Raw genomic sequence first — 22962 nt, 5'->3', positions numbered from 1 at the left:
ATGTAGAGTTCTTAGTTTTTTTCTCCAGCACCATATCTGCCTGCATGTTCTCATGATAATAGACTAAACTGTCCAATTAAATGTTTTCTTTTATAGGAGTTGCTTTGGTCATGGTGTCTCTTCATAGCAATAGAACAATGAATAGGATAGCCTGGAACTCACTTTGTAGACCAGGCTGGGCTGAATTCACAGAGATATGCATGCCTCTGCCTCCTGAGTGCTGAAATGAAAGGCATGTGCCATCACACCAGACTCTAAATTTTAAAATAATACTTCCAAGATTTTGAGCTTGTTGCATCAACTCTACAGTGATAATGGTATGAGTACTTAACTATATTGCTGAACTTCACTGAAAATCAAGAGGAGTTATGTTGCAGGATACTTGATCACACTGTGAACCCTAAGATTGTGTTATTTGCTGAAAAATCACTTTCCTAGTTGTGATGTGGCTCAGCCCTTAGCACACACCTTTAACCCCTCAGGATGGACTACAGAGAGGCCCTTTGTACACATCTTTAATCTCAAACAATGAAGGCAGAGTTAGTTTGTAGAAGGCAGCACCCATGTTTGAAAGTGATGTTTGAGTGGCAAACAAAGTGGTGAATCAGAGAAAGATTTGACAGAATTGGATATGCCTAAATCTCATGAGAAGAGAGAGGAAAGGGAAGCTATTTGAGGGGCAGTGCCGGGGGGTTAGGGGGTTGGGAGGTTGGGGCAGGGGGTTGGGGGGTGAGGGTGAGGGGTAGTTTTACTGGGACAGTTATAGAGAGTTTGCAGAGAGAGAACAATCTATACATAGATGTAGACAAACGAGCCAGAGAATGAGAAGGAGCCAGAAGATTAGAACATAGTGCCAAGTAGAGCAAATCAGTCAGAGGATGAGAAGCCAGACTGAATCAGTCAGTGTGGAGAGGAGTTTGAACCAGGAGAGCTGAGTTAAACCAGTCAGAGTTCAGAAAGAACAAGAAAGGGTGAGCTTATTCAGTATTAAGTCTCAGAGGCTGAAAACATTCTAGGCCTAGATGAGATTGTAGGAGGCTGGAAGCTTCCAGAACTAGGCAGGTTAGCAGACAGGGCAGTTGGCCTCTGAGAGGACAATCACATTAGGAGAATAACAGCTACATTTACAGAGCTGTTCTTACCCGTATGCCCAGTTGTTCCCAGATCCTTGTTTCTGACAAAAGCTCGTGTGCTGACCATAATTCCATCGGCCAGACTGGGCAGCTTTTGATAGGGTTTGATTGATAACTTTAGGTTCCATGTCAACAAGAACAGCCCGGGCAACTGGAACTAGAGTAGGAGGGAGAATTATATATTTTATGTGGGTACCACAGAGCATAAACTTCTAAGTCACTGAACCATATTGCTAGCCCTACATTCAGTTTTTTGGTTTTTCTTTTGTTTGTTTGTTTTGTTTTTAAATTCGGGGGTTGGGGGTAGAGTACTTGCATAGCCTGGTGAGGCCTTGGATTCAAACTGCAGCATGGAGTGGGGGGACACAAGTAAAGGCCTTCCTTTGAGAGGCGGAAGAGATGGGGCTTAGAGATACTTGTTGAGAGTCAGACTTTGAAGGTGCTGAAGTCTGGTGAGGGGAGGACTCTTGACCATGCCTACCTCCATTTTCTTCCTCTCTGAAAAATCTTTCTCTGCAGGATGCTTGATATGCCTCGTTTTCCCTCTTAGAACAGAGTCCCTGGGAACAGTGTGAGTCTCTAAATAAAGCATCAAACACTTCAAAGCCAATCTGGTTGCCACACTGCCCCAGCTGTACTGTCACTATCGACATGCCAAGCCACAAACAAGGCTTAGTCTAAAACACCAGGGGGTGGGTCACCTGTAAAAGAAAAAAAGACAGACATGAGAAAACACCACATTGCTAACAAGAGCAAACAATATGCCACATGCTCACATTCTATCAGTAAGGGGCGGAGAGATGGTTCAGTGGTTAAAACACTTGCTCTTCTTTAGCATGACCCAGGATGGATCTCAGCATTTACCTTGCTGCCTGGAACTTCAGCTCTAGGGGATCCAATTCCCCTCTTATGGCCTTCTCAGGCACTGCATGCATATGGTATACATACAGGTATTCTCATACAACATAAAAATAGTATTTTTAGAAAATTTAAAATATATATACACTAATATGTGTGTGTATGTACAGATAATCACTTATATATGTATACATGTATGTATGTATGTATTTGTTTAAAGACAGGATCTCATGTAGCTCTGGCTGGCCTAGAACTTACAGAGATCAGCCTGTTTCTGTCTCTGGAATGTGGGGTGTACTGGCTGGTTTTGTGTCAACTTGACACAGCTGGAGTTATCACAGAGAAAGGAGCTTCAGTTGAGGAAATGCCTCCATGAGATACAACTCTAAGGCATTTTTTCAATTAGTGATCAAGGGGGAAGGGCCCCTTGTGGATGGGACCATCTCTGGGCTGGTGGTCTTGGTTCGATAAGAGAGCAGGCTGAGCAAGCCAGGGGAAGCAAGCTAGTAAAGAACATCCCTCCATGGCCTCTGCATCAGTTCCTGCTTCCTGATCTGCTTGAGTTCCAGTCCTGACTTCCTTTGGTGATGAACAGCAATGTGGAAGAGTAAGCCGAATAAACCCTTTCCTCCCCAACTTGCTTCTTGGTTATTATGTTTGTGCAGGAATAGAAACCCTGAATAAGACAGTGGGGATTAAGGGCATGCAGCACCATGCTCTGCAAACTATGATTCTTAGCTTTGCCATCATAAAGCCTTTCAGGAGGGCAGTGTGAAGCAGCACTGAGGCTTATTAACACAGAGCTTTTTATAAGATTTTCAACACGGTTTTCAGTCAGGGTGTTAATGGAAAGAAAGACACTTAAGAAAAGGATATTACGCCGGGCGTGGTGGCGCACGCCTTTAATCCCAGCACTCGGGAGGCAGAGGCAGGCGGATTTCTGAGTTCGAGGCCAGCCTGGTCTACAAAGTGAGTTCCAGGACAGCCAGGGCTACACAGAGAAACCCTGTCTCGAAAAACCAAAAAAAAAAAAAGAAAAGGATATTACTTTCCTAGTGTGGGGTGTGAACTTCTCAAGCAAGAATCACATTTAAGTGTCTTAGCAAGAGCCACATATATTAATGTGAGTTTGTTGTCTTCTCTTTAAAAGTACTTAATTAATCTTTTTTCTCTCTTGTTTTTGAGAGAGGGCCTCACTGTGTGACTCTGGCTATCCTGGAACTCACTATATAGATCAGGCTAACCCCAAACTCACGGAGATCATCTTGCCTCTGCCTCCTGAGTGCTGTGAATTTATTCCTATGTTATGTGTATGTTTTACCTGCATGTATGTCTGTTGACTACATGCATGCAGTGCCCTCAAGGGCCAGAAGAGGGTGTCAGAACATATCATCTGGGGCTGCAGTCACAATTGCCTTGAGGATGCTTGGAACTGAACCTGGGTCCTCTGCAAGAGCAGCAAGTTCTCTTAACTCCTGAGCCTTCTCTCCAGCCTGATTTTATTGCCTTGACATTATATTGTTCAAAGACTTTCCAAGAGACATGTTTTTCTTTCCCTCTTGTGTGTGTGTGTGTGTGTGTGCATGTGTGTGTGTGTAATTACAAAGTGTTTCCTTGAGTGTACTGGGGAGGTCAGCAGGCTGACAAGGTAAAACCAAAGAGCACAAAGGTTGCAGCAAGGGAGTTATAACATGTTTTTCTGTAAATGGAGCTTATGGCTTGTTCAAGAGCATCCTAGAAAACTGCAAGCTTATATCTGCAAACAGAGTAAGAAATCATATACTCTTAGGCCATAAGCATGGCTCATTACTATTTTAACGTTCGTATTTGAAATAGCCCTATATAAAAGAAATGTTGCCGGGCTTGGTGGTGCATGCCTTTAATCCCAGCACTTGGGAGGCAGAGGCAGGTGGATTTCTGAGTTCGAGGACAGCCTGGTCTACAAAGTGAGTTCCCAGGACAGCCAGGGCTACACAGAGAAACCCTGTCTCGAAACAAGACAAAACAAAAACAAAAACAAAAAAACCAACCAAACAAAAAAAGAAATGTTGTCTCTAATAGGCAACTTTTACGGAAAATTTTGTGCATTAGACTAGCTGGCCCATAATTCTAGGGAATCTCCTGTCTCCACTCCCCATCTTTCCATAGGAGTGTTGGGATAACAGATGTGTGCTTACACATCTGGTTTAACATGGGTTCTGGAGATTCATATTCAGACCCTCAGGCTTGCATTGTGAGTACTTTGTCCCTGAGCCATCTTCCCCAGTCCTCTGAGCTAGAATCCCGATTCTCAGATGGTGAGACCTCAGTGAAATTTTGGAATAACACACCCTTTTCCTGATCTCCCCACATTCCTCAATTTTCCTGTCCCCATCTAAGAATCTAGTCATTTAAAGAAATTCCCTCACTCTATAATTTGGGGTTCACTGTGCCCAAATTCATTCACATACAATTCAATGGTTTCCAAAATATGATTCACATTCACTGTTGTCCCAAGTACACTTTTAAAAGAAAACAAATAAATCATAATAAAAGTGTTGGTTGTGGGGGCTGTGTAGTCATGAGGACTGGAGCCTAGATGCAGCACCCACATAGCAAGCCAGGAGTCCTGTGCAGGCCTGTAGTTACAGATGCAAGTCCAGTGCGGACAGAAGGACCACTGTGGATGGCTTCCACTTGGTTGAGAAAACTCAGCCCCAAGTTCAGAGAGAGAGAGAGAGAGAGAGAGAGAAAGAGAAAACTGGATGCCCTCATCTCCTGTGCATTTGCATAAGTGCTCACATTCACACACATGTGCATATACACTCACACACATAAATAATCTAAAGGAAATATGATCCTGAAGGAATTCTTTGTATACATTTCACACTACATGGACATCAGAAGTTAGCTCAACAATAGAACATTCAATAACATTAATTTTCTGTCTTCCAACAAAATGACTAATTTATTCTTTTCTCACCAACCGTCTTCTGGCCCGGAAAGCACAATTAAGATCAATAAGCCCGGTCGTGGTGGCTATACCTTTAATTTCAGCACTCAAGGGACAGAGGTAGGCAGATCTCTGAGTTTGAGGACACAGTGAGTTCCAGGACAGCCAGGGCCACATAGAGAAATCCTGTCTCTGAAAACCAAAAACCAAACCAACTAACATAAAGTTGCAGGCATAGTGGTGCAAGCCTTTCAGCCCAACACTTGGGAGGCTGAGGCAGACTGATCTCTGTGAGTTTGCACCTACACCGTGCGTTCCAGGACAGCCAGAGCTACATAGTGAGATCGTGTCTCGGAAAGAATAGAAAGAAAAACAAAGTTGGAGCTTAGAGAAAGACCAGATAAAATATGAAACTAAATCTTTATTATTTTTAAACAACGTTGTTTGTTTTTAGACAACATCTCTCTATGTAGCCCAGTTACGCCTGAAACTGTCTAATTAGTCTGGGCTGACTCGAAACACATGATCCTTCTGCCTCAGCCTCTCAGAGAACAGGGACTATTTTAAAAAGAGTATTTTTGATAAGTGCTTCACATCAAGTCTATGTAGCCCCGGAAAGGAGCAGAGGTTTGTGAACCAGATTTTCAACTTAACGTCTAAGACTGCATTGTAGGTAATTCTATTCTCACTTTACAGTTAAGGAAATTGAGTTACCGAAGGGTTATGTAACTTTTCCAAGCCACTGAATTAGCAAATAGCAAAGACAAGAGTCTTTCTTTGCCTTTCTTCCCTATCAGCTCCCCGGTAACCCCACACTCACTGACAGCTCTGCGACCGGCAGTTTCAGTTCGGTTCAAACTTCAGAAGACCAACCCTCTCACTACGCGCATGCTCACTTTCAATACTTTAAAAAAAAAAAAAAAACTACCTAGAACAAATAAATGCGCTCGCTCCTTATGCGAAGAGCTCTGCTGAGGGTTTGTCTTTTTTCGACCCCCGTTTCCCTTCTTCTATTTAGGAAGGTTAATCACGCATGTTCAATTTCAATTTATCAACTTCAGATATGGTACGCATGCTCCGTGTCCGGCAAACGCCTTAGACAAACGCGCAAGCTGTACTTTCCCGGCTTGGCGTCCGTCGGTGTTCTGCGCATGCTCCTGCCAGTACCTGGCCCCGGGAGCTAATGCTACGCATGTCCGCTGCCCACTGTATGGCTTCAGAAGACTTTGTACGCATGCTCCGGAGCTGAACTTGAGGAGCCAGTCTGGGGCCTAGGCGCAGACGCATTGAGTTTAAGCAGCCGGTGATGGCGGCGGCAGCCGTGGAGTCTGCGGCGGGTCCGGGCCCATGAGGCGACGACGGAGGCGGGACGGCTTTTACCTAGCGCCTGACTTCCGACACAGGGAAGCTGAGGACATGGCAGGAGTGTTTGACATAGACCTGGACCAGCCAGAAGATGCAGGCTCTGAGGATGAGCTGGAGGAGGGGGTGAGGCCCGGGGTCCCCGGGGTATGGGCGGCGGGGTGGGGGGGCAGCGGCGAGGTGACAGGGCCGGGGTGGCGGCGTGGGCCCGGGAAGCCTGGTGTGCCCGAGGGCGCGGAGACCCGGGGGGGACGCGAGCGGTCTCCGGGAGGAGCTGAGGCGCCGCGCGGCCGAGTCTGGGAGCGGGCGGGCGGGCGGGCGGACGGACCTGGCCCTAGGTGTGAGGCCTCTGCGGGGCGCGCAGGTGCAGGGCTCGCCCTGATCCCTAGCTGAGCGCTGCCCCCGAGCAATGTGTTTCTGGAGCGCCGAGGAGAAAAGGCGCGCGGTCGGCTTCTGGAGCTGTGGGGCTTGAGTGCGGCCCGGGTGGTGTGAGCGTGTGCTGGGGGTGGGGAGGGCCGATCTTGTTGGGGTGTCCCCCTTAGTGCAGGTGAGATGCGGAAGGGTTTCCCTGTGGAGTGTAAGATTGCAAGCCTTAAATCTTCAGACTCCCCACAACCACCTCTCTTCTCGGCCTGTCGCTTCTCTCCTAGGAAGCGCTCAGCTGTTAGAAGTGACAGCTGAAAACTTCTGTCGGGAGTAGCACTGCTGTGACAGCCACCAGGAGTTTTATTTCGGGAGCAAGGGGGCTCTGCTGCATCTTCCAGGGTTTGTTTGTTTGCCTTTTATTTTTAACCCCCCTTCCGTGTGACTTTTTAAAGGAAAAAAAAAAACCATTCATAACGACACACGGCATTTGTAAGTTAATTCCCTTCAAGTTGAAGATGTCTATATTTTTTTTTTCAGAATAATTTATGTAATTGTAGGGTGGGAAAAAAAGCGTTGACAGCTGTGATTTGTCTCGCCAAAAATAAATTGCTTGAACCGAGACTTGTGAATAGTGGTGTGAGGGTTTTCCTTGCTGAAGTTTAAATTTAGAATCGCTTTTCTAGTGCACATCTTGGCTTTACCTTTGCTGTCCTAGTAGTTTGTTATTTATGTATACCATTTTTCTACAGTAATACTTACTGAAACGCACATATTTTACACCAAGGGTTAAAAAAAAAAAGATACATCAAACTAAATAACCAATCTTGGACAAATGTCATCAGTAATAACCTCCTGGTGACTTTAAATGTCGTCATTTGTAGAAGAATATGGGTTTATGGCTGATGTTAGAGAGTTGTTAGATAGTTAGATAGTATTTACATGGGGTCTCCTTCTCACCCCCAGTTTTCCTTTAGTGAATAAATTGTGCCCTTCTGGCAAGCTATTGAAATGCTATGTATAAAGGACTTTGAACACTTTAGGAAATTAAGTGGCCCCACATAGATTATTCTTTTCATAATCAAGTGAGTCTCAGTTAGAATTTCAGAGTTCTAAATGTGGGTATTACACGCACTTTTTAATTTCATGTTTTCATGTGGAATTCCACTTAGCCTTCTAATCAGATGTGGTGAGTTCTAAATTTGAAACACACACAGGATTACTTTAATTATAAATCTGATACACTGTTCAGTCACATTGGTTCCATATGGCAGTGGTTTTGGAGGAGAGCCAGAGAGCAAACTGGTAAGGAGGGTTTCGTTCTGTGGGTACTGTGTTGCTGGCGGAGTTTTCAGTCTGGGTTTATCATCCTGGAGAGTACAGTAGTGCATTACAGTTCTTGGTATGAACTGGATGGAGCCTTATTTCTTTTTCTCTCTCTTAATGTGCTTCAGGAGCAGTAGGTGCTTGAGTGTTGGCCTACTCTTGGGCTTTTGTTTTGCAGGAAGGATTCTGAAAGGATGTTGAGGAGGGGGACAGGAAAAGTGGATCAGAGGATGAAATGTGACCACAGCCACAGGGGCAGGAATTTAGGAGGAAGAGCAGAAGTGATCCAGGAGGGTTTTGAAGAAGATGCTTTTAGAGTTGAAATGTTTCTCATGAGTGTGTCCTTTTAAAAAACAAAAAACAAAACCCCCAAAACCTTGTGTCACAGTGTAGCCCGGTGGCAGTGGCTTCAAATTCAAATGTGATTTTGCATTTGCAAATTCCTCTGCATCAGGTTTTTGAGTGCCAAGAATATAGTGGTGTGTACTGCCAGACCTTGAGTATTACTAAGAGATGTCCTAAGGTCTCAAGGTGGATACTGGTCAGCTACGTAAAGAGAGTCTAGATTACTCTGGGGAAAAAAGTTGTAAAAATCTGAAGTGTGGGAACAGTTTAGGTTCTTAGAAAATCTTACGTTTCCTATGGTGAATGTACAACTTCTAGTTTGTTATGTAATCCATTGGTACATGCCAGAATTGCCTCAGTTCTTTCTTTTATAGTAAGGGAACTGAGGCTTAAGCCAGAGTTTCCTCTGACTGAGTTCATCAGATTATATTGTATAGATTTAAATGTCTTGAACCAGAGATAGCCCAGTGGGCAAAAGAAACTTGGCTATTGGAAGCTCTGAGCCTGAAGACTTGAGCTGGACAGATTTGATTGAGATGGCCTACACTGTGTTGATCATCCTAGCCTTCATCTTGTGGTTCTCCTTGATCCTCTTGCCTCTGTCTCCTGAGTGATATAGGTTTACATCCCCAAATCCAGCTTGCACGTGGACCTTTTTTCTTCCATATTTATTTATTTTGATGGGGGAGGTGTGCAATAGCACGTGTGTGGGGGTCAAAGGACAACTTGGGAGAGTTGTGAGGAAGCTAAGGACAAAATTAGGTCCTCAGATTTGGCAGCAAGGGCTTTTACCAGCTGAGCCATTTTGTTGGCCCCATGCATAGATTCTTTTTCAAATTATTACTGCATTTATTTATTTATTTATTTATTTATTTATTTATTTATTTATTTGTATGAATGTGTATGTGCACGTGCATGTGTGCTTGCATAATGCCATAGTACAGCATTGGGGGTAAGGTGGGAACTTTGGTCGTTGGTTCTCCCTTTCCACCAGAAGAGTCAACTCAGGACATCAGAATTGGTGACAAGGTCCTTTATTCACAGAGCCACCTCACAGCACTGCATAGATTCTTGATTGCATTTATTAGCCTCATTCACAGTGTCTCTATTTGTATGTCATATTGAATTCAGTAAAAAGAAAAATAGTGAATGTAGATCTCTTCGGTCATACTCATTAACTATGGGATCTAGAGTAAGTTGATTTTGTTTTCTTTGTAAAGTGAGGGTTAAGTGAAATAAAATTTAAAGATTTCTCAAAATACCCTGGCTTAATGGACATTTTGCTGGTTCACAGATTGTACGTTGTCAGAACCAGCCATTGCTGTGTCCAAGTCATTTTACCATCAGCTGTGCATAGCCACTCAATAGCAAGTCCAAGTATCCGCAGCTACTGTGTTTTTAGAATTAATTGTCTTTTATTCATTTGTCATTGATCACACAAATAACACCTTTGTGAGTATTTTGTACTGGAATCTATATTAGTAAGTATAGGCATTTATGTAGTTAATTTTTTTTTTTTCGAGACAGGGTTTCTCTGTATAACCCTGGCTGTCCTGGAACTCACTTTGTAGACCAGGCTGGCCTCGAAGTCAGAAATCCACCTGCCTCTGCCTCCCAAGTCCTGAGATTAAAGGTGTGTACCACCATGCCCAGCTAGTTAATTCTTTAGACAGTAAATGATGAAACTAAATTGATAATTTATAGATAAAGCTGAGTATCTATTATCTGAGTTTAAAAAACAATAAAAACTTTAGAAGAATAAAGTTATGGATAATCAAAATAATAAGAGGATTTTGATGATGAGAGTTTTTCTTCCTGTGTTTGTCTATATTTCTGTGGTAGTAAGTTGAAACTAAGGGAAAGTTTTCCTCTGGAGAATTTTGTTTTTTTCTGCCAGTTAAAAATCTGAAATAAGCCGGGCGTGGTGGCGCACGCCTTTAATCCCAGCACTCGGGAGGCAGAGGCAGGCGGATTTCTGAGTTCGAGGCCAGCCTGGTCTACAAAGTGAGTGCCAGGACAGCCAGGGCTACACAGAGAAACCCTGTCTCGAAAAAAAAAAAAAAAAAAAAAAAAAAAAAAAAAAAAAAAAAAAAAAAAAAAAAAAAAAAATCTGAAATAATTGGAAAGACATATTACACAAGTTTTAGAATGAGATAGCAGATTTTTGTTTGACAAAAGTTAGGGCATACTGCCAGGTGTGGAAGGACATGCATATAATTCCAGAAGTCAAATGAATCTCTGAGTTTAAGCCCAGCCTGGTCTCTACAGCAGGTTATAGCCAGGACTACTACAGATAGACCCTGTAACCCCCTCCTCACCCCAAAAAGGTTAAGGGCTGGAGAGATGGCTCAATGGTTAAGAGCAATCACATGGTGGCTCGCAACCATCTGTAATGGGATCTTATGCACTCTTCTGATGTGTATCTTCAGACAGCTACAGTGTCTTTTTTTTTTTTTTAAAGTCTATTATTTAGGGCCCGGCCAGATGGCTCAGTGGGCAAAGGAGCTTGCTGCCAGGCCGACATCCTAAGTTTGAGTCCTGGAACCCACATGATAGAGGGAACTGATTTTCACAAGTTGTCCCCTGACCTCCACATGCACACCATGACAGGAGCTCGAGATGGTACACACACACACTCATTGTTTTTCTTTGATTAAAAAATGTTGTTGTTGTTTTTTTGTTTTTGTTTTTTGTTGTTGTTTTTTTCAAAGACAGGATCTGGTTATGTAGCACTGGCTAGCCTGGAACTTAGAAATCCACGTGCTTCTGCCTCCCCAAGTGTGAACCACAACACTTAGCCTATTTATTATCTTTGAGATCGAGTAGCATTTAGTCTAGACTGCCCTTCCTTCACCTCCCAAATGCTTGGAATACAAGTGTATACTATGCCATACTGTGCACCCCACCCTGCTGTTTGTTTTGAAATATGGTCTTATTGTGTAATCCAGCTCCGTGTCAAACTCGGAACCTAGCATCCCAAGAGGAGCCGTTCACATGTGCCAGATATGGCTTGGATATTTGCTTTAGTTCATCTCTGGATTAGGGATAATTTTTCTCATTGGGGAACAACTCATTTTAATTTTTATGAAGTGTTCAATCTTCATTAAGATTCCATGCTTATTGATTAGAGTTTAGATTGTTTGTTTGTTTGTTTTGGTTTTGATATTGGTTTTTTGAGAGAAGGTTTCTCTGTGTAGCCCTGGCTGTCCTGGAACTCACTCTGTAGACTAGGCTGGTCTTGAACTCAGAGATCCACCTGTTTCTGCCTCCCAAATGCCAGGATTAAAGGTGTTCACCACCTCCTGGTTACATAGAATTTTTTAATATTTTTTTAAAAGAATTATTTATTTTATGTATGTAAGTACATTGTAGCTGTCTTAAGACACGCCAGAAAAGGGTGAACCATCTCTCCAGCCCCACGTAGAATTTTTTTTTTTTCAAGACAGGGTTTCTCTGTGTAGCCCTGGCTGTCCTGGAACTCACTCTGTAGACCAGGCTGGCCTCGAACTTAGAAATTCGCCTGCCTCTGCCTCCCAAGTGATAGGATTAAAGGCTTGCACCACCACGCCCAGTCCCACATAGAATTTTTAAAAAAGACTTTGAGATTATAATATAACTACACTTTTCCCTTCCCTTTTCTCCCTCCTAGTCTTCCCACATATCCCTCTCTGTTGTCTTTCTAATTCATGGCCCTTTTTCATTAATTGTTACGACATATACACACACACACACACATACATATATATGTTTCTTTACATACATTTTTAATGTAAAACTTTGCAAATACCGTGGTCAGCTAGTTTGACACAGCCTATCTTGTACAATACTTTGCTTTAGCAGCCTCTACTTCACAGAAGTGAAACTTAAAGTGTGAGCTTTTGTAAAGGTGTAGTGAATGGCAGGAAAGAACTGTGTCTCAGATGTCCCTGTTCTAGAAAGTAACGGCAGGAAATGTGAAATGCAGATGCAGGTGCAGGTGGTGGGACAGGCTCAGGAAATGAACCACAGCCTGAGGGCATGTCTGCTGAGGTGGCTTCAAAGGGGGTTCCCTGTTAACTACTCTGTGGTCATTAATTTAAAATTAAGTAAAGCCAATATTTAAGAAATAAACAGTTATTTTATAATTATAAAACACCAGTTCTATCACATCTGATAGTCTTTTGTCTTTAAAGTACAGCTGTGATTGTGTGGAGGACAGAAACTAAAGATGCTGGTTCATTAGTGGGTTTTTTTTGTTTCTTGTTTTGTTTTTGTTTTTTGTTTTAAAGATTTATTTATTATTATATGTAAGTACACTGTAGCTGTCTTTAGACATACCGGAGGAGGGCGTCAGATCTCATTATGGGTGGTTGTGAGCCACCATGTGGTTGCTGGGATTTGAACTCAGGACCTTCCGAAGAGCAGTTAGTGCTCTTGCCCGCTGCGCCATCTCTCCAACTCCCCCCCCCCCTTTTTTTTTGAGACAGGGTTTCTCTGTGTAGCCCTGGCTGTCCTGGAACTCACTCTGTAGACCAGGCTGGCCTCTGCCTCCCAAGTGCTGGGATCAAAGGCCTGCGCCACCACCGCCCAGCTCCTTAGTGGGTTGTTTGTTGGTTTCTAGATACATGGTCTCACTACATAGCTCATGTTAGGCTGGCCTGGAACTCTATGTAGAACAGTTTAACATGAAACTCACAGAGATCTGCCTGACTCTGCCTTCCAAGTTTTGGGATTAAAGGCATTCTCCACTATTCCCGACTTTTTTTTTTAATATTTATTTTTATGTATATTTGTGTTTTGCCTGCACACCATTTGTATATTGGCTCTTGGAGGCCAGAAAAAAGCCCTGTACCCCCTGGGACTTATTGATGCTTATGAACCCACCATGTGGCTGCTGGGAATTGAACCCTAGTCCTTTGGAAGAGCAGCCAGTGCTCTTAGTCACTGAGCCATCTCTTCAGCCCTGCCTGATTATGTTTAACTTGTTTGTTTGTATGTTTGAGTAGGGTCTTCCTATGTAGCACTGGCTGTCCTGGTACTCCCTATATATACCAGGCTGGCCTTGAACTCACAGATACTCTCCTGCCTCTGCTTCCAGACTCCTGGGATTGAAGGAGTGCTGTTGGCACAGACTATGTTTAACTTTTTAAAAAATATTTTATGTGTAGATATGTTTTGTCTGTGTGCCACTTGCATGTTGTTGTTGCTCTCAAAGGCCAGAAGATGTCATATTTCCTGAACCAGAGTCAAAGACACTTGTGAGCCAGTATAATGATACTAGAAATTTAACCTGGATCCTCTGGAAGAGCAGCCAGTGCTCTTAACTCCTGAGCCATCTGTCCATTCAGGCTATGATGTTTGTACTTTTAAGAGATCTCTATTTTCTGAAGTACTTGAACATTTTACATTCACACTAGCAGAATATGATAGTTCTTTTTCTCTCTCTCTACCTTTCCCTTTTCTCCCTTTTCTTCCTCTCCCTCCATCCCCTTCCTCTCTCTGCAGGTCTAGTGAATGGAAAGATGTCACTTAGTCTGTTTCTATGTATCTTCCTTCTAGTACTAATGCTGAGTATTTTTCTGTGTGGGTTATTTTTCCTTTTATGTATTTGGAGATACACCAATTAAGATCCTAACTTGTTTTCAAAATTATCTTTTTCTTCTTTAGTTTTGTTTTGTTTTGTTTTGTTTGTTCCACCTTATTAGGGTTTAGAGGGGCTAGACCTACTGAAGATCAAACTTGCATATGCCAGTCCAGCGCTCTAATGCTGAGATATATATCAAGACCTTTTGTTTTTGATATGAGTTCTTGTCAAGTTCAGGGTGACTGTGAACATACTCTATGCAGGTCTTGAATTTATGATCTCCGTTTCTTAATAAAGTAGTTAGAATTGATTACAGGACTATTCTACCAGACTTTTCTTTTCCTATTTAAAAAAAAATTACCTTATTTATTTATTTATTTAGTAGGGTCTGACTGTTTTGTCCTGGTTGGCCTGGAACTATCTCTTTAGACTAGGCTAGCCTCAAACTTTCAGCATTTCTCCTGCCTTGATCTCTAAAGTGCTGGGGTTATAGCCATTCAGTACCATGCCCAACAACTAAGCCATACTTTAAAAATGATATTTTTTGTTTTAAATTATGTGTGCTTGTGTCTGTACACATGACTGGAGGTGCCTGAGGAAGATAGAAAAGGGTTTCAAATTCTCCCCAAATCCTTCCCATGCTGCAGTTACAAGCTGTTGTGAGCTGCCTGTTGTTGGTCCTGGGAATTGACATTGAACCCTCCTAAAAGAACAGCACATTCTCTTAACTCTGAGTCAGCTCTCCAGCCCCACTATACGCTGTTGAGGGGTTTGGGTTTTTTTTTTGTTTTGTTTTTGGGGGGGAGAATTTTCGAGGGTTTCTCTGTGTAGCCTTGGCTGTCCTGGAACTCACTTTGTAGACCAGGCTGGCCTCGAAGTCAGAAATCCGCCTGTCTCTGCCTCCCGAGTGCTGGGATTAAAGGCGTGAGCCACCACACCCGGCTAAGGGTTTTTATTTTGTTTTGTTTTGAGACATGGTCTCACTACGTAGACCAGGCTGGTTTTGAACTCAAAAGAAATCTGCTTGCCTCTGCTACCCTAGTGTAGCATGTGCCATCACACCAGACCTTCTAATCTTCTAAGCCATTTTTTTTACTGATTCTGTGGTAAATAGCATTTTCTTGATTTAATTTTGGGATTGCTCATTTCCAGTGCATAATAGGCTAAGTCCAAGTTTCATTTATTCTATGCTAGAATAAATGTTTGATCAGTATGATGCTTACCATTGTATTAGTTGGTTAATCATTTTACCTCAATTAGCCACATTGTATATCTTGGGCTAGTTGTGGTTATTTTAGGCATGTTCATGCTCATGTTCATGACATGTTAGTCTACCTAACAGAAGTATTTAATTTGATTTAGTATCTCAATGTAATGCCTTTAGTTTCATCAAAATAATATTTAATAGATGATAAGTATAGTTGATGAAGGAAAACTCCCTTTGTTTTGTTTTAGGTTATGAATAACTGCTGTAGGTGGTTGTATAAAATGAGTAACCTTGAAAGCACAACCTCCAGTGTTGTTTGTGTACTTGATTTTGTTCGCCATGTTTGCCTGGCAGTGAAGTAGAGACTTTAAACTGGTTTATTTCATTCATTTTCTCTGAATTATAAGATCAACCATTGACCTTCTTAAAATTTGAGTTTTTGGTGTTACTTATTTCTAAAACTTAAAATATTTTTCAGGGTCAGTTAAATGAAAGCATGGACCATGGGGGAGTTGGACCATATGAACTGTAAGTGTGTATGGAAGACTTCCACTGTGCTGTTTCTTTCAAGTAGGTTGTACCTGTCCATAGCCTCAGCGCTTTAATAATCTGTGTATAAAATCACTTATCCAGTTTCTGAGTAGAACATGAGAATTTTAATATTCTGTATGTAGAAAAAGATGAAATATGAATACGAGTTTAAGTTAGTAGGAAGTTTTATTCATTTAATACAGAAAACTGTATAACTTCTTCGTATTGAAAATTATTGTTAGTGTTCCCAAAATACTTGAATACATCATTCAGACAGAGAGATTAATGCAATTTTAAGTCATGTTGACTGAGTTCTGTTAGGTGGGTTTGTGATTCATCTGCTCCTTATCCACCCACCAGTGAAGAGCATGACAAGAGATAGGGAAGGCCAGCTACTTACCTAAGGAGTGTGTATGTGACAGACACACTCCATTCCTTTTTTGGAATCTTTAAGCTAGTAACTTGGAAAAGTCAGACATGGGAAGAAATGCAGATATATTTTATTATCAAGAAATTTTAAACAAAACAAATCTGGGTGTGGCGTTAAGTGCCTTACTCGTTACACTCAGGAGGCTGAGGCAGGAGGATGACTTTGAGGCCAACCTGGGTTACCTAATCAGTTTGAGATAGGCCTGGGCTGTTTAACAACTAATTGAGTCATGTCTGAAGGATCCTAGATCTTCTGCTAAAGTTGCCCAATGTTGGGTAATAACTAATCTTGTGGACATTTTGAATGAACAAAATTTGAGTTAGTTTACTTTGTCAGCTTAGTAAACATGTTCTAATTTTCTTAGGTTGGGGCTATTTGGCATTTTTTTTTTAAAGAATTGTTTATTTATTTAATGTATATGAGGACACTGTCACTGGTCTTGAGACACACCAGATGAGGACATCAGATTCCATTACCGATGGTTATGAGCCACCATGTGATTGCTGGAAATTAAACTTAGGATCTCTGGAAGAGCAGTCAGTGCTCTTCACTGTTGAGCCATCTCTCCAGCCCTGGTGCTTGATATTTAAGAAAATAAGTAATTCTGAGCAAGCAGGTAAACAGTTCCTAGTCTGCCTTGATCTTGACCCAGTTATATCATTGTCTCAATCGTCAGGTGACTTAGATCACAGATACCAAATTTACCATTGCGTACTTTTCTTCTTTTACCTACCTGTATCCATTTCTCTTTCTTTTCTAACAATGTGCTGGATATCCTTAAACATTTTGCAAATTCACTTTTGGTTTTGCTTTTCTTCCCAGTGGCATGGAACATTGTGAGAAATTTGAAATCTCAGAAACTAGTGTGAACAGAGGGCCAGAAAAAATCAGACCAGAATGTTTTGAGCTACTTCGGGTACTTGGTAAAGGGGGCTATGGAAAGGTAGGACATGTTTTAAATGGTTATCTTTGACTGGGGTGACTGGTTTTTACACACTGGTTCCGTTGATCAATGTAGGATCTGACCATGACTCATGATTTCAGGGCTAGAAGTTCAGTTCCCCTTCCTTCTCGACCACTACACATAGGCATAATGGAAACCCTCAGTGTTTATTGAATAAGTAAACAGGTAGTGTGCCAGGTTAGCTCTGCTATTAGAGGACTGTTTGTTTTCTTTGGCCCAATGGGACCTTATACAGGATTCCCCTTTAATTATAGGTACGCCACACCTCACTTCATGTATGTGAAATGATGTGTTACCGAGGCTTGAATCTGAATGTGTGTGTGTGTTTTTTTTTTTTAACTTGCAGTATCTAAGAAAAAATAGTCACGAACGCGGAAAGGAGTTTCATAGTTTTGCCCTGGGCTTTATAATTGAAGATCTTATTTTTATGTGTTTTGCCCAAGATAACTCATAATAAATAATAAATAAGAGAAATTCACTTCTCTCTCTCTCTCTCTTTTTTTTTTTTTTTTTTTTGGTGTTTTTGAGACAGGGTTTCTCTGTAGCCCTGGCTGTCCTGGAACTCACTTTGTAGACTAGGCTGGCCTCGAACTCAGAAATCTTCCTGCCTCTGCCTCCCAAGTGCTGGGATTAAAGGTGTGCGCCACCATGCCCAGCTCTGGAATATGTTCTAATCATCCTGAATATGTAACAGTTTGAATCTTACATATGTTAGTTGTTAATTATAAGTGTTGGATAAGAAGCTATCTCAGTGGAGTGAGTAAAAATATCTGTCAGTTATTGACACTGTTATGTGAAATAATAACAGTTTACCCCTGGAATCAATTTATATAGAAAACTAAAAATTTGTTATTCAAGGTTGGGGGCACCGATAGTTTGTGCTAGGTGAACTAGGATTTTGAGTGCTGTTTAGTTGGGTGTTTCCATACACTGCCATCAGGTGGCAGCAAACCACAGAAGGGCCCACGTTTCACAGATTTCCCTAATCCTAAAATGTGGCCTCTACTAATAGACCATTTTTGTGCACAGTCCTTTGTGGTGCTCTTTTTATAGTATAAACAACAGTATCACAGGTTTCTTACAAATGGGGATTAGGGAAGATGACCTGCGCTTTGGCTTTTGATAACATGCAAACACTCATTTCTTTGTCTAGGTTTTTCAAGTACGAAAAGTAACAGGAGCAAATACTGGGAAGATATTTGCCATGAAGGTGCTTAAAAAGGTGACTCCCCCCCCCCTTCACTCTATGCTATATCTTAATTGCTATAAAATCTGTCTGTCAGTGCTGTGGTTTTAACCCAGAAGTAGAATGCATGTTTAGTATATATGAGATCCAGGGTTTAATCTTCCCAGAAAAGGAAAAGTACTTATAACAATTCTCCTTATAGAATGGGAACTATATTGTGAGGTGTATTTTGTTTTATTTCTGGTGAGGGTAGAAAGGAAAGCACTTTCTGTTGTGAACACTGAACTCTCAGCTTCTGATTTCCATATTCTAAATGTTAAGCATATTATTACTGCTTTTAATACAGCAGTTCTAGTAACTATTAAACTAGTTAAGAATTTAATTTCTTTGACTCCTAACTCACCTTTTTTCTATCTTGCCCTTTTGGCTCATTTTTATTGATTCTTTTATTGTGCTCTCTAGTGGTTTTTGTTTTATTTTGTTTTGTTTTGTTTTTTTTTTTTTTTTGAGTCAGGGTCTCATATAACCAAGACTGGCCCATCAACTGGCCCTCTTGTGTCATCTCTGGCTGATCACAGTTTCTTCCTTTACAAACAGAAAGGGAGAGAGAAGGGGCAAGGTGCAGTGTGCAGTTCGTACTACCCTGCTTTAAGCTCTGGGCAGACTGAGCTACCAGCCACCGCCCTGGATCTGCGGATAAAAGACACACACACACACACACACACACACACACACACATACACACAGGGATCGTTTTTAACCTGCCTTCTGGCTCAGCGGCTGGGCTTCTCTAAACCTGTGCAGCTAGCGTGCCTTTTCCTTTATTCCTGGTTCAATACTCTAAATCTACCCTTAGCTTAGTTGCCCAGTTACCTTCTCCTTGCTCAACACCTTGCATCTGCCCTCAGCCTAGTTGTGTTTCTAATCTCCCAATTGGGGAAGGGGTCACATGGCTGGTGACTCTCTCTCCCTCTGAAGCATGGTGAATCAGGAGTTTTCTTTAGTGAACTCTTTGACAGTTTCCTCTCCGCTGCCCTGGCCTACTGGAATTGCAGTTAGTTGATTTTGGATCCTGGGCTGATGATCTGATTTTCTTAGCTCCCATTAGCTGTAGCTTTTATTGTTTGTTTGCTTCCTTTTACTAGTGTTTTTACAAATGACTTTAAAAGAAAAAACAAGAAGTTAACTTGCTGGGTGTGATGGCTCAGGCCTTTAATTCCAGTACTTAAGAGGCAGATTCAGGTGGATCTCTGTCAATTTTGAGGCTAAAGTAGTGATACAGTGAACTTCAGGACAGACAGGGCTACTACACAGCGAGACCTGTCTCAAAAAAACCCCAAAACCAACCAACCAAAACCCCTAAAATTTATGTATCTTAGTGAGTATCATGTTGTCTTAAAATTTTTTTTTATTATATTTAAAAATTCTTGTCTGTTTGTGTGGGCCAAAGGTCAACTTTTGGAAGTTAGTTTCCTCCTTGTACCATGTGGGTCCTGAGGCTCGGTGGCAGTCGGTGGCAGTCTCCTTTACCTGCTGAGCCATCTCACCCGCCCTCCTTGTCCTCATGTGCACAGATGTATTGTAATTCAAGTCAGGTTAAACTTACTTCTTCAGACATCTGGTGTTTTAATTCTAACCCCTAAGTGAGATGACAGTAGGCTTCTTTAAAGTGTTTTTGTTTTGATTCTTCTTACATCATGGAGGCAGATGACCCATCTTCCAGACCTTTTTGTCAGATTTATCAGATTTTATTCCTTATGGGAATGGTCCTATTGGTTATTTACTCAGAATATTGAGGGAAAGACTCTTAGTAACCATCTTTTGAAGCAAGCTACTTTAATCTTGCTCACTCAGCTACATCATAAATTTTAGAGACTTTGCCAAAAGTTTTGTGACTCACAAGGCTACCTGTGCCTGTGTTCCTCCTTTAAACAAGGTATTTACCTTGTATTGTGCACAGTGTTTAATACATAGTGTGCAGATAACATGCTGGATGCGAACATTCTTCATTTAGGTGAAATATATTCTCTGTTTCTAATTTTCTTGCTCTGTCATTCAAGAGAACAATGAATAAGCTTATTTTTAATATTACTTAGCCACCCTCTAGTCAAAACCCTTTTTCCATTAAACCTATAGATAGATAGATAGATAGATAGATAGATAGATAGTTAGATATATAGATAGATATGGCTTCACGTAGCTATAGTCTCTGTGTTTTTTCTTCAGACTCACTAATATTTAAGTTTTCTTCCCCTTGTGTCCAGACTTCATTATTCTGGGTATTGTCATTGCTTTTGTATTACCTAACTAATCAAGGTAACAGCTCCGTCAGTTTCCATTTCCATTCTTCTTAGTGTCTTTACTTTATTCTAATTAATGTAGTCTGTAATTGATTCACTCGTTACCCCACTGAACTTATATTTAGTGAGATGCTAATCTGAATCAGCTTGTTTCTTTATGTTCCTATCACCCACTGAGCATTTTTTGGCAGAAATTGCACAAATTTATAGATTGCTTTTGGGAAAAATTGAGAAACTCCATTTTATTACTTGCTTAGATTCCAAGTGTTCCAACAACGTTTTGTCATCAGTCTGTACAAATCCTTCTGTTCTCTTAGCTGCTCTGCTCTGTTCCTCTCTGCCCTTCTTCTTGCTCAGCCAATACCATCCCCTCTGGTCCACCTTGTGAGACACCTTGATTTCTTTCGGCTGCCCTTTCTATTCCCTATCCAGCACTGTCTTACCTGCATCTTTTACTCAGTGAACTGTGTGCTTTTCTGGAGCTAACTGCTCTGTTTTAGATCCTGTTCCTTTCTACCTGTTTGGGTACTTTACTCTGTTATTTAATCACTCTTGTTCAGTTCTCTCTCCTGGCTTCTTTTTTTTTTTTCTTCCCATAAACAGTTTTATTATTTGTGTATGTCTGGGCACGTGTCCATGCATCACACCTCAATGTGAGTGAATGTCAGAGGACAGTATTTGGGAATCCGTTTTCTTCTTTCATCTTGTTTCTTCCACAGTGTGTAATCTAGGCTGCCTGCCTGCAAGCTTCCTGACAGCTCTCCTATTGAAGACCTCCCTTCTTGTAGTAGGAGTGCTAGAATTGCAAATGTACATGGCAGATGTCAAGAGTTTGTTAAGTTGCTCTGGCTATTACCATCCTGCTTTAGGCTCCTCAGTTCTGGGATTACAGGTCTATGTCAACATGTGCAGCTTCCCATCACTTCTTTCTTTAAAGAAATTCAAGTCTGTTACCTGTTTAAGGAAAACCTTCCTTAACTCAAGATCTCCTTTTGCATCTTCAGAACTTGACTTGAGAAGTAACGTCCACATTACCTACCACCTCTGCTCTTTTTCTTCTTCTTCTTTTTCTCATTTATTTGGGGTGTGTGTATATTCCATATGTGTGTGTGTGTGTGTGTGTGTGTGTGTGTGTAGCTAAGAGGAGAAATTGCAGGAACTGATTCTCTCTCTCTACCATTTTAGGTCACAGGCTGGACAGCAGCTGTGTTTAACTGCTGAGCCTTCCCACTAGCTCCGCCTGTGCTTTTTCAAGTTGTGTTTTTGCTTTCACTTGTTCCTGGATCATCACTGATTTTCTAGATGCTAAATCCAATAGTCTTTACTTAGAGACTTAATTTACCACAGATCTTTTGTTTTTTGTTTTTTTTTTAGGATTTATTTATTTGTATTTTACATGTATGAATGTTTGCCTGTATGTAGTATGTTTGTGCATAACATGCATGCCTGGTGTGTGTCTGTGAGCTGCAGTGGGAGTGCTGTGTGTGTCTGTGAGCTGCAGTGGGAGTGCTGGGAGCCAAACCTGGGTCCTCTGCAACAGTAGCAAGCAGGTGCTCTTAGGCACTCAGCCATCTTTCCAGCCACCTGACCACAGCATTTTGTTTTCTCCTTTTTTCTTTTTTTCTTTTAAAGAGTTATTTATTTTATGTATATGAGTACACTATAGCTGTCTTTAGACATACCAGAAGAGGACATCGGATCCCTTTATGGATACTTGTGAGCCATCACGTGGTTGCTGGGAATTGAACTCAGGACCTTCAAAAGAGCAGTCAGTGCTCCTAACCGCTGAGCCATCTCTCCAGCCGTTGTTTTTGTTTGTTTGTTTGTTTGTTTGTTTTTGTTTTTGTTTTTTTTTTAAACTAAAAGAAAAAAAAAAAAAAGACAGTGTCTCACTATGCAGCTCTGGCTGACCTGGACCTCTCTGTATAGATCAGGCTGACCTCACACTGGAAGATCTCCACCTGCCTCTACCTCCTGAGTGCTGGGATTTAAGGTATATACCACCAGGCCCAGGGATGTGGTATCTTCTCTCATCCTCTGCTTTACTACCCTTAGACACAGTAGAGTATTTTACTTAACTGGGAGTTGCCGGTTTCTCAGCAAGCCTGGACAGTAAGCTCTTGAGATCTACCTGTCTCTGCTTCTCAGTGCTGGAGTTAAAGACACACAGCCATGTGCAGCTCTTTATGTGGGTGTGGGGAATTTGAACTCAGCTCCTCGGGTTCTCATGTTTGCAGAGCTATTGCTGTGACAGTCATCTCCTCAGGGCCACACTGTGACGTTTTGCTGTAGTTTATCTATTCTTCTCTGCTGCCACATATGTATGATTCCCCCTAAATTCTGATGTCTGTTCAGTTTTTAAGAGGAATTGTAAGCCGGGTGTGGTGGCGCACGCCTTTAATCCTAGCACTCGGGAGGCAGAGGCAGGCGGATTTCTGAGTTCGAGGCCAGCCTGGTCTACA

At 41.7% G+C, this 22962-nt stretch overlaps 2 protein-coding genes across 9 annotated transcripts in view; one reads left to right on the top strand and one right to left on the bottom strand.

Annotated features, from left to right (window-relative positions):
• The window catches only part of Tubd1 (tubulin delta 1), a 24356-nt gene extending 18313 nt beyond the window's left edge, over positions 1-6043 (bottom strand). Inside the window, exons 1-3 of one of the 3 annotated variants that reach the window (XM_021177255.2) lie at positions 5852-6043; positions 1615-1834; positions 1143-1290 (exon numbers count right to left, since the gene is read on the bottom strand). In XM_021177255.2, coding sequence (XP_021032914.1) covers positions 1143-1290; positions 1615-1786 — 320 coding nt within the window. In that variant the 5' untranslated portion in view covers positions 1787-1834; positions 5852-6043. The other 2 variants (XM_021177256.2, XM_021177257.2) reach the window with 2 other exon arrangements.
• A 117-nt stretch (positions 6044-6160) lies between these two features.
• The window catches only part of Rps6kb1 (ribosomal protein S6 kinase B1), a 37683-nt gene continuing 20881 nt past the window's right edge, over positions 6161-22962 (top strand). The window contains exons 1-5 of one of the 6 annotated variants that reach the window (XM_029483404.1): positions 6170-6411; positions 6936-7050; positions 15568-15617; positions 16873-16993; positions 18168-18236. In XM_029483404.1, coding sequence (XP_029339264.1) covers positions 15586-15617; positions 16873-16993; positions 18168-18236 — 222 coding nt within the window. In that variant the 5' untranslated portion in view covers positions 6170-6411; positions 6936-7050; positions 15568-15585. Of the gene's footprint in view, positions 6412-6935; positions 7051-15567; positions 15618-16872; positions 16994-18167; positions 18237-22962 lie in introns of all 6 variants that reach the window. The other 5 variants (XM_021176613.1, XM_029483405.1, XM_029483406.1 and 2 more) reach the window with 5 other exon arrangements.

Source organism: Mus caroli, chromosome 11 (genome assembly GCF_900094665.2).
Source record: "Mus caroli chromosome 11, CAROLI_EIJ_v1.1, whole genome shotgun sequence".
NCBI lineage: Eukaryota > Metazoa > Chordata > Mammalia > Rodentia > Muridae > Mus > Mus caroli.
This window is presented reverse-complemented; position numbering and strand designations above follow the sequence as displayed.